This window comes from Cyprinodon variegatus, unplaced genomic scaffold (genome assembly GCF_000732505.1).
Source record: "Cyprinodon variegatus isolate N-32 unplaced genomic scaffold, C_variegatus-1.0 Scaffold0, whole genome shotgun sequence".
NCBI lineage: Eukaryota > Metazoa > Chordata > Actinopteri > Cyprinodontiformes > Cyprinodontidae > Cyprinodon > Cyprinodon variegatus.
The window spans coordinates 2,288,765-2,300,162 of NW_015150453.1; the positions used below are offsets into that span (position 1 = coordinate 2,288,765).

At 34.1% G+C, this 11,398-nt stretch overlaps 1 protein-coding gene across 1 annotated transcript in view; it reads left to right on the plus strand.

Moving 5' to 3' along the window:
- The first annotated feature begins 807 nt into the window (after positions 1–807).
- The window catches only part of LOC107083697 (C-type lectin domain family 12 member B-like), a 13,273-nt gene continuing 2,682 nt past the window's right edge, over positions 808–11,398 (plus strand). The window contains exons 1-5 of the mRNA XM_015373150.1: positions 808–913; positions 1,058–1,135; positions 3,971–4,087; positions 5,035–5,235; positions 5,325–5,488. Coding sequence (XP_015228636.1) covers positions 847–913; positions 1,058–1,135; positions 3,971–4,087; positions 5,035–5,235; positions 5,325–5,488 — 627 coding nt within the window. The 5' untranslated portion in view covers positions 808–846. The remainder of the gene's footprint in view (positions 914–1,057; positions 1,136–3,970; positions 4,088–5,034; positions 5,236–5,324; positions 5,489–11,398) is intronic.

Genomic DNA, 11,398 nt, shown 5'->3' on the forward strand with positions numbered 1-11,398 from the left:
CAACCTCCATGCAGAAAGAGCCTGGACCAGGAATCAAACCCAAGATATTCCTGCTGCAAGGCAAGAGAGACACAAAATGTGCCTCTTTTTTATAGGCAGCTTTGATTATATTCATCCTAATTATGATCATTTGATTCTAAAGCACTTAGTAATTTTCTTCCTGTCAAAGGGTGCTGTTAAAAAAGGATAAGGAGAGTAACATATTTCTGTATCATGGAAATGTTTAAATATTAAAGCTGATAATTAAATAAGGTGTTTATTTTTTATTTTTTTTTACATCATCTTGTGTGTTTTAAGATTAATCTGAATATATAATGCATGCTTAGGGTTGCCAAGGCCAGTAAAAAAAAAAGCGCCCCAATTTTCCATTCATGTTGGTGCAGAAAAGTTTGATCATTGCTGCACATGTTCAGTTCCTTGTTTTTTCACATAATTCCTGCAGTAATTAGCTGTAGCAGTAATTACCCATTTTTTATATGAATTCCAAGTTTATAAGCCCAGTTTCCATTCTTTTTACTAGAATTTTTTTTTCTTTCATAAATATAATACAGCCTTCAATGAGTTAAACATGTTGCTTTTTACCACATTTAGGAAAGGACAATTTTGTTAAAGAAATCCACAATAAAGGCAAACTAGCCTGAGGAAGGAACATCTACACTATAAGCATAGAAATGCTCTTTCAAGTGTGGATTTTAGTTCCTTTTGGTCAGGAGGAGTTGTCTTTGCAAAGTGTTTTTTCGAAATAGATATATACGTATAATGAAGCGGAACTGAGAGTATAAGGGTTTCCTCAGAAGAAGTGGCAGCTTATATGTTTAGAAGTGAGGTCGTTTCTTAACACAAACGATGCAAGAGGAGGAAGTTCAATATGCTGCAGTGACGTTCAAAAATAAGAAAAAAAGAAAATCAATATGTAAGTTCTATTCTTTTTATTAATGCATCATAGAAGAAAACTCTGATAACTGATAAAACTTCATCTGTTAGCTTCTTTGTTTTTAGTTTTTTTCTTAAATGCAATCTTGCTAAACGTTATTTTTTTATACGTTGATAATTTCAGCTAAAAATGGGGAAGAATGTGCTTACGCTGAAGTAAATGTGAAAAATCTAAATACTCAAGAGACTTCTGACTCAAAAGGTAAGTTGTTGAACAACTTATCTTTTAATAATAAAAAATCATTTTAAATAAAGCTCAGTGACTTTCCCTCTGAATGGTAGCCGGTGTCCTACAGCTTTAGATGTGTCTATGCAGACGCCTAAATCAGGTCATCAGCAGGATGCTTTGAAGAAGGTAGAGCACCCTCCTCATGTACAGAGGCCATAATCCTTGATGGAGCGGTCCTGGGTTTGAATCCTGATTTGTTAAAACCTTGTGTAATCCTTCATCCCATTTCCTGTCTGATAATTTGTAAAGTATTGGCCACCAGTACCATGGAAAAAAATAATTTGTTGGACTAGAGACATGTCTACTAGTTTCAGAGCACTAACCCTTGTGGTCTGATGAAAAGGATCCTAAAAACAAAACAAAAACATCAGCTACTTGGTTGAAACGCCAGGCTTTCAAACTTTCTACAGGAAGATTGTCTGTTCTCTTTTCATCAGAGGGTTTTCTCTGGGTACTCCACCTTCCTCCCGTAGTTTAGAGATAATACTGTTTACTCTGAACTGCCCTTAGCTGTGATTGTTTGGGTGCATGGTTGTTTGCCATGTTAGTGTGTCCTGCCTTATCCCAAGAGAAAAGAACATCATTAACCCCTTAGAGACAAATTATGGATGATGAAGCGTTATTACCTTAAATGGTGTAAGGCAGGGTTCTTCAATCTAGAGCCCTGTTTCACAAAATCCAGAAATTAAAAGTCGAGGTTAGGAGATAAAGTCAGACTGTGTCTAGTTAGGTGTGAGTAATCCAGCCAAATGTAGGTCTGCAGCTGTCTTCCAGAGAACATGAGGTCAGTCACAGATTCACTGATTTGGTAAGCAATGGTGCAAAGACTGAAAGCCTAAATAGCCTATAGTAAATATTTCCTAACCACTTCTCTATGGTGAAAATGTCAGAGCTACTTGTTATTTTCTCAAATGAAGAACTGTTAATTTAAAAACCAATAGAGGAGGACACTATTGCAACTTTTGTAATATATTTTTTTTAACTTTCCCTTTAATGCAGGGGGATGGCATCATTAATGGCGTCAGGCATAAAAACTATGTCAAGCAGTTCAAATGATTGATCACATTTTATTGAAGACAGAACTTGCCAAACTGTGGATGGCAGGGTTAATTTCATTACTAAATCAGTACAAATGCTTTGGAACTTCCCTATTTGCAAAGCTCTGTTATAAAATATAATTGATCAAAGCGTAATTATTTAATAATCAAAGAGAAAAAAAGATTTTCTAATCACCTCAGTCTTGATTCCAACTTTCCACACCCTGGGTAGAGATTCCCCCATCTCTGCTAACGGTGAAAACCAACACCATAGGTGATCGATTTCAGTATGGGATCTTGATCTATTACAAAAAGTCAAATAAAACAATAAACATTTAAGTACTTAAGGGCATGAAGATGTCGCTATAGAATGTGCTAAAAAAAAATGCTTGGTATTTCCACTGCTGTGGTCGATCACCTCTTTAGAGGTGATATTTGCTCAAATAACGATTTGATTCATAAGTCAACTCTGGTACCATTTTGTGGGTCAGAAGCTGAAAAGAAGTACAGCAAAAAGAATTTGTCCTCATTGTGTCATAAGAGCAATCCGTTCTGAAACTATTCATTCAATTAAATTCACTTTATTTATATAGCGCTAATTCAGAACAAATTTCATCTCAAGGAACTTGAGATAATTCAACCAGATCATAGAGTCAAATTAGTTCGGAAAAACAAGCTGATTGCATCGACTCATTTACTCGAAGGCAATCCCTGACACCAAGCGTGCTTGTAGTGACAGTGGAGAGGAAAAACTCCCTTTTAACAGGAAGAAACCTCCAGCAGAACCAGGCTCAGTGTGAGCAGCCATCTGCAGAGGCCGACTGGGGTTCAAGGAGACAGAAGTGAACAGAGAAAAATAAGCAGAGATATGAAAGGTAACTGTGAACCAGCTCCACAGGCGCCTCGCCCAAGAAACATACAGCCAGGCAGATGAGCTCCGAGCCAGCTCCCATGTCAGAGGATGAAAAGATCACATCCATCCAGTCACAGTCAGAGAAACAGGACTACACTGAAAAACAGGCCAAGCTCCAACAGCTACGTATAAACAAGTGTGTTGACTACGTTTAATTAGTGACTCCGGTGAAAAATTGTGAGGCTGAAAAATCTATGACCCCAGAAATGAACACATCTAATTCCAGGACAAAGACGCGGCTCAGCTATCAGCTTAAATATGAGAAAGACTTGAATCATAATGGTTATCTGTTTTTTCCGAAACAACAAAACAAGCAGAAAAAAACAACAACAAATAACAGGATATGCAGTGATCTATCCCAGAATATATTCACTGGAAAAAAATTGAAATCTAGATAAGTCATTTTTTTCTTAAAATAAGTGAATTTTTCTTGGGTTGAGGAGGTAAAAGAGACAATTTGCCAATGGAACAAGACAAATTACACTTAAAATAAGAAAAAACGATTGCATTGTCTTAAGTGCATATTATCTAATTATTTTATTTTAAGAGTAAAAATACTCATTCCATTGGCAAACTTTCTTATTTACCTACTCAGATTAAGGCTAAATACACTTAATTTAGAACATTTTTACTTATTTCTAGATCGTTTTTCTAGTGTTCCAAGTTTTGTACTTATTCTGTTTTCTGAAATGCGGCTCTGGGGTAGAGAAACATTTCAAACATGGAGGATGGGGGTTCCTGAGGACCAGAACTGATGACCCCTGGTCCAAACCTTAAGAATGAAAGCAGCCATCTTTAAATTTTTTATTATTTGCTTCATTAAATTATTCAATTCTTCTGGTTGTTTTATTTTGGCAGGATGTTCATCAGAGAAAGGAGCAGAAAGAAAACGCCTCTACTGTCTGATTTTGGGTTGTTTGTTTGCCTTGCTTTGCATTGCACTGATGTTGGGAATCATAGGATTCCTTTTTTATCGTAAGTATAGCTTTAAAAATGATCCTGATTATATTTTTGACAGTCACATAGAGTCACAAAACCAAATAATGTCTTTATAAATTCAGTACCTATCAGAAATATCTGACTTTTATTGTGAAATACTGTTTTACATGACTATTAATTATTAAAATATTAATTAAAGTTTATATCAACTAATATATACATTCAGATAGTGAAAATGGAAGTTAGAGTCCTATAAGCCAGATGTTTGGAGTTCTCGTTAAAAGACCTATGTTGTACGAAATCAACTTTTTTATTTATCACTTTTGACTATGTTGTAATCAGGGTTGCTCATAATATTATCAGCCTTGTTTTGAGAAAATAACTTCAGGTTGTTTCTTGGTCTTCTCGTTTTAAAATACATTTTTCCTCAACCCACCGTACACAAGAAACGCAATATGATGGTGGATAATGTAACATGAACTTTAATTTCAACTGAAAATGAAGAGAATTAGTAGAAAAAACAAATGTCTGATCTTAAAGTCTTATAAATTTGTTATAACAAGGCTGTATTTCAAGCTCTTGACACTAAATGAGTGAAAAAACACTTTTCTAACACTTAAACCAAATGAAATGACAGCTATAGGCATTATTTCATCATAACTTCCCTGTTCTGTGGGTGATTTTGAAAGGCTTTCGAAACATGATATGGATCTTTTAAGCAGACGGTTAAAATGTTTGATCATTACAAAAGTAACGAGCAACTAATTATAAAAGATCTGCTCAAGTCAAGCAAACACTGCCAATAAAATGCATACTATATACTTTATTTTTATTTAGTATGGTGCACAACATTGAGGTAAATGAGCTGAAATTAAATCTTGTTGAGAAGCAAGAAGTTAGCGGCTCTCAGCAACAAACTCAGGTCAGACAATTAAAACTTACTTATCAGATTAACAACCTGACAAAAGTGTACAATGTTTTAGAAAGCAAGATCAAAAGTCTAAACATGCAACAAGAGGAGCCGAAAAATCAAACCGGCAAGCTGGAGGAAAACATAGAAAAGCTGGAGGAACAAATAGAAAAGCTGGAGGAACAAATAGAAAAGCTGGAGGAAACTCAAAATGAGCTTAATCTCAGCAGAGCTCAGTGGAGCATTGATGAATACTGTCCTAAAGAGAAAAACGGTAAGAATAGATCTCCTGATACCTAAAAGCAACAGACAATAATAACATTTTGCTGCTAAACATGTTCTTGTTTATCTCTGCTGTTTAAGACGGAAAGTGTTCGCCATGTCCGAGAGGCTGGGAACATTTCCAAACCAACTGCTATGCATATAATGATGCAGACGAAAACGATCGAAAAAACTGGACTGAAGCACGAGAAGACTGTAGAGGAAAGGTTTCAGATCTGACTGTTGTAGAAACCGATGTGGAAAAGGTAAACAGCTTGTGTTAAATTAAACTAAAATTTATGGAAAAAACTGTTAATCATAATTAATACAGTTTTTAAATCACTCTCTATGTTATTGTCATGTCGAACGTAGAGTAAGATAAAAAACACATTTAGTCCTGCTATAAAGGGCATTACTGGATACTGGATTGGCCTGAGAGCTGTTCAAGGAAAATGGAAATGGATCAACGGGACTGAACTGATCAATACGTGAGAAACACAAACATTCTTATTCTATGAATGGTCAAATTAAAGAGTTTATATCTAACTGATGTTTCTCTTCAGGGGCTGGATAAAACACAATGCAACTGATGGTCAGTGTGTGACTGTTCTCCAAGGCAGAGAATGGAGATCAGTTAGCTGTGATGAGAAGAACGCCTGGATCTGTGAGAAGAAGGCTTTAACTGTTAATTAGGTCACATTTAAACTTCTAAAAGAGATTCAAATGTATTTAAACATAAAAACCTGAGCATAAATTTTGTTATTTAAGACTGAGTTAAACTATTTACTTATCCACATTTACCATTTGTTAATTTTTATTTGTTTTTTTAATTTTCGATAGAAAAGATATCTTAGTATATTAAAAGTATGTATTTGTTGTCCATTTTTTATCAAATATGGAGTAATTATGGAATAAGGGAACATGTTTTAAGCCCTGTGCATCTTCCAGTATATGAAATCCTACATGTGGTAAAATCTGCTGCATAGACTGAAAACAGAACCATAATCCACATTAATGTTCCAAAGGAGATGCTTTGCTGTGTCTCTGTTCTCCTCTCTACTAACTTCTTATGATTTCAAATGTCTGTCCACATGTTTTTTCCTCCATTCTAAGCTTTATGTGCTGTGATTAGCTTCACCATAATGAAAAGCAATAAAGGAACTAAACATTTATACAAGAGATTAAGAAAAATCTCAAGGAAGGTTTTCTGTATATGCTTTTGCTACACATTAGGCTCATTAATTTATGTTAAAATCCAGAAAGAGAGAGAATTCTTTTTAAATATATATATCTATATATCAGGGAGAATATGCAGACTCCATGCAGAAAGACCCCGGGACAAGAATTGAACCGGGAACCTTTTTGCTGTAAGGTAGCAGTGCTATCCACTGCTCCACTGAGCAGCCCATATACATATATATATATATTTAAAAAAATATATTTTTGATTTATTTTTTACTATTATTGGTGATTCTAATTCAACAGATACACATTCACTTACAATTCAACATAACCTTTACATACAATGAATGTTGAGTATAAAAAAATGTGAGACCCTGTTTTCTTTGGTCAGTACAGCAACAAAATTATTATTTGGTCCTGTTGATTATTTTATTTATTTGTTTATTTGACAGGGACAGTACAATTAAACATTGCAACCACTAATTTTCAGCCTTCGTCCCTGGTTAGGCTTTTAAAAGGTGTTAGCATTAAGGGGGAGGGAGAGGTTAGTAACGACACACAGATGCATAAAAAAAAAACAAGAGAAGTAAAAAAAAAAATGATGTGAAATGTATTAGTCTCCTTGAGTTCACTGGAGTAAATTAGACATTGTTTAGAAATATTACTTTAGACTTCTTCCTTTAACATAAATATATCAAATTGAATCATATGAAATCTGATTAGCATCAATATGAATTACTAGTCAAAATGTGTTGTCAATACCTAAAGATGGCCAGCAGAGGGTGCTGTTGAAGCCCTAGATAAATTTTTAGGCGTCTATCATAATGGAAACAAAAATGGTTTCATATCAAAACAACAAACTAATTTCCATTTGTAGTGGGATGCAAAAGATTGATGCTGATAAATTCACACTATTAACAGGCAGATGGTTTTTATTCTGAGGGTTTTTAGTTTTTCTTGATATTGTGCTGGAAGGTTTTATTGGAAAGTCACTGTGAATTAGATCTATCAATAAAACAGCATTTCTCCTTCATTTTTGTCAGGGAGTCTTATTATTCCGACATGTTTATAAATTTCATATTCACACAAGTATATAGCATTCTAAAAATCTACATATTTGAAACAATTTAACCATAACTTTAGCGTTATAAATCCGGAACATAAAACCTATATGTATATCATGAAATACATTAAACATTGATAGGATGATTTATATTGGTAAGTAAGTTCTTATTATTCTGACATACGCTAAAAATAAAGTTTTACTGTGTAAGACTCAGTTTGTTCTCATACATGACTTTAAAATGAATGAACATGTGAAAAACTGTTAAGTTCAAAGGATGAGATGGATTGTTTACAGGATGACCTAAAAGGAAATGTGTCTTAACTTGACTGACGGATTCAACTATAGTTTTAAAATACGGTAATTGATGTATGATGTGAAACAAAAAGGAATAGAAAGCTTAAGTCTAAGCTCTCTTTATTTTTCAGTAGAAAGATAATGTTTTAAAACCTGAAAAGAAATTTTATTATTGATTAATCTGCCCACAAATTTTTTGCATTTTGGTGATGTGAGTGGATGGACAACAGTGAAGGAGAAGGTAATGTTAGAAAAATTTACTAAATTATTTTCAGGGAAAAATAATAAAATAATAAAAAACGCCTCAACATTTTTGAATGTCTCTCCTTCATGAAAGCTTTAGGCTAAAATCCTATTTCTCCTCATACTGTAACTGATGTATTTTTTTTGAACCACTGTCATTAACATTTAATAAGGAATATTACATTTTAAAATAACTGGACTAAAATGTATGATTTGAACAAATTAAGTATAAGAAGCATTAAAGTCAATCATGATTTCAATTTAAACCTGTAAAAAACTTGTAAAGAAATTTTGTAAACTTTGGCTGTTCTCTACAAGCTCATGAATACAAACTCTGATAACTTCTTCTTGTTATTTAACTTCTGCCTTCTGGCTCAAATAATTTGGTTCAATTTGCTGTAATCTAGAAATATTTAAAAGAGTAAAAGAAAGGATTAAAAAAAACCTTTCTGGGATCTTTATTTTTCATAAAATGAGTGGAGCTCCATGTCCTGTGCATGTTGACAGGAGATGGATATTGCAATATAAGTGAAAGGTGATGATCTGACTTTTATATTTATAGAAAGTGTTTCAGAGATAATTCACTCTGACTTATTAACATGTTAATTTGAAGGACTTAAGCTTAACTTGGATCTACTTTTCTCCTGAGACCTGATAACTTTAGAGGTAGGAAATAATTGTATTGAAACATTTTATTGTAAAATCCTGCCCAATCAAGCAGCCATTATCTGTTCAGCCTTGTTGATATTGGCAGAGATGTGTCTAAAATAGTTATGTCATCTTAAGTCACTCCATGTAAATGTCTGCAGCCAAAAACAGAAGGAGGAAGGAAATAACATTACTTCCATCTTCTCTATTAGTCAACTTTAAAGTGGTTCCAGTTCCTGTCAAGTCATTCTTCAAAGTAAACCTGAAGATGTCAGAGGAGGAAATTCACTATGCTTCAGTGGTGTTCAAAAGTAAGAAACCACAACAATCAAAATGTAAGTTTAAAATCTCTTATTTTGCATTGCATAAAAAAATATTCAACTGATAAAACTTCCGTCAGTTCTTGTGTTTATGAGGTAATCTTTATTTTGCAATGTGGATAGATTTTACTGATATCCTCTGAATCGTTCTACATTATAAGTGACGGAAGAAAATATCAAACATGCTAACATAAATGGTGAACATTAGAGAGTAGAGTTAATCATTTTAACTTTATTAAGGAGTTGGAAATTTGCCCTGCAATCCACACAGAGCCATTGGTGTGTTTAATGTCAGCTTAAAACCAAAGAACAGTCTGTGTTCGAACAACATTTAGCGTTATTGATTGTTCTGATGTTTTTTAATCTGATGATCAGCCCATGACCGCAATAAACACAATCTTACGATTTCATGATATCAAAATGTCTTTTCAGCCTGTAAATATATTACAGCAGGATAGAAAAGCTAAAAAATACAAAGAATATACAGCTAGGAGCGGCGCTGGTGTAGATTCTCACACATCCAGCAAATTAAAACCCTAAGAGCTCAGCTTAAAGTTCTTCTGTTTCTTCTCTTTCCCACTAGCAGTAACAATCCAAAATAAAACAGAAACAATTGATTCATAAGTATTTATATTTTAATGATTTAAATTAAATTTTATGCAGTATATTTATATAGAGCCAATTAACAAGCCGTCATCGTTTACAGACACAATTCAACCAGATCATCCAGTCATACCAGTGCAAAGTTTTCTATTTAAGGAAAACCAGCTTTGTTCATCGACTCATTAACTCAAAGTTAATGCCTCACACTAAGGATGCTTTTTGTATTTCAGCTGCAAAGGAGGAAGAAACTATTTATGATGAAGTAAAGTTGCAAAACGATCCAACTCAGCAGACTTCTTGCTCAAAAGGTATGTCGTAAAACTATTTGAATGAGGTTTTAAACTAAATGTTCTTTGTCACATTCTTATTTTCAGGTAACACAAAGTACATGTCAGATTAAATAATAGTACCGCAGCGATAGTTTCAAGGTGTTACTTTATTGTATGTCTCGTTCCATGTCTGTTGGTTGTGCTGTTCTTTTTACATCTCGTTGCAGGTGATGAAGCAGACTGAAAATGTTTTATTATCTCCTTTCTATCTCCTCTTTCTTTAATCTTTTCTCCTTATGTTTCTGTTTTTCCTCTTCTATTCTATTTACATTGCAGTGTCCATATAATCTGTAAAACTCCCTGCATAATTATAATAAAGCAATTTATATGCATAAAACAAGCGGAACACTATGGCAATAGCTGCACTGCTCCACTTGTGAAAGTAAGATCTGTAGGGCTCTTTTTGGCATCAAGACAATTATTCTTATTGCCACATTGCCAGACAGGACACTGTTAAAATAAAATAAAAAATAAATAAAATAAAATAAATAAATGAACTAAATGTTCTGATTGTAGAGTTTAACATCCATCTTTTACTGTTCTAGTTCAAAGTTGGTCAAACTGTTTTAGACATACCGTAAATCCTCTAATATAGGCCGGGGCCTTTATTTCACTCAGGTACATCTTGGTCCAGGCCATTATTGGAAGGAGGCCATAATTAGAGGCAGGCCTCTATTTCTACTTGATCAAATCAGACTAGTGGAATAAATAGATTTTGTGTCTCTTTGAACCTATAAAATACTAGACTTATTATTATTTATTATTTATCGGAAAAGTACAGTTACCATAACGGCATACAGGAAATTATTCATCTTCCAGCAGCTGCAATTTTTCTGCACGGCAATACGAATAAAAAGACACAGAATGGAATCTTGGCCAAACTGACTTGTGAAACAAAGTTTTGAAAAAAATTAATGGAAACTGTTCTGCCATCACAGCAAAATGTTATTTGAGATAAGCTAAGTGGAAGTAGGCTACCAGTATCATATAATTCAAGGGAAATTCAGAACAACGAAGCCATTTTAACGCATTCTGCCATTTTAACGCTGCCTGGTTATCCCCAGTCCTACCGGTAATCACATTTGTCTCTCAAATCAGAATGATTGTGTAAGGCCACTACCATCTCTGTGTAAGGATGGCACTTCCCATGCTAATGGATTGGATTCATTAGCAAACATTGCCCCTCCGTGGTACTTGTATGTTACTATCACAAGTTGTTGAGGACTGCCCAGAAACATCGTTGGTTCTAATTATAACCCGGGCCTGTATACGAGTCCAGACAGTTTTTAGCTCCACCGAAAGTGACACCGGCCATTATTAGAGACCCGGCAATTAAGGGAATACAGGCCAATATTAGAGGATTTAAGGTAGTCAGGGTTCAACAGATAGTAATTGCTGTGACCTGTTAAAGACTTTGTTAGGTTTATTCAATGATGATTATTAAAGTAATGTGTGTTCATATGAAACATTGTAGAAATGAGATGCTCCACT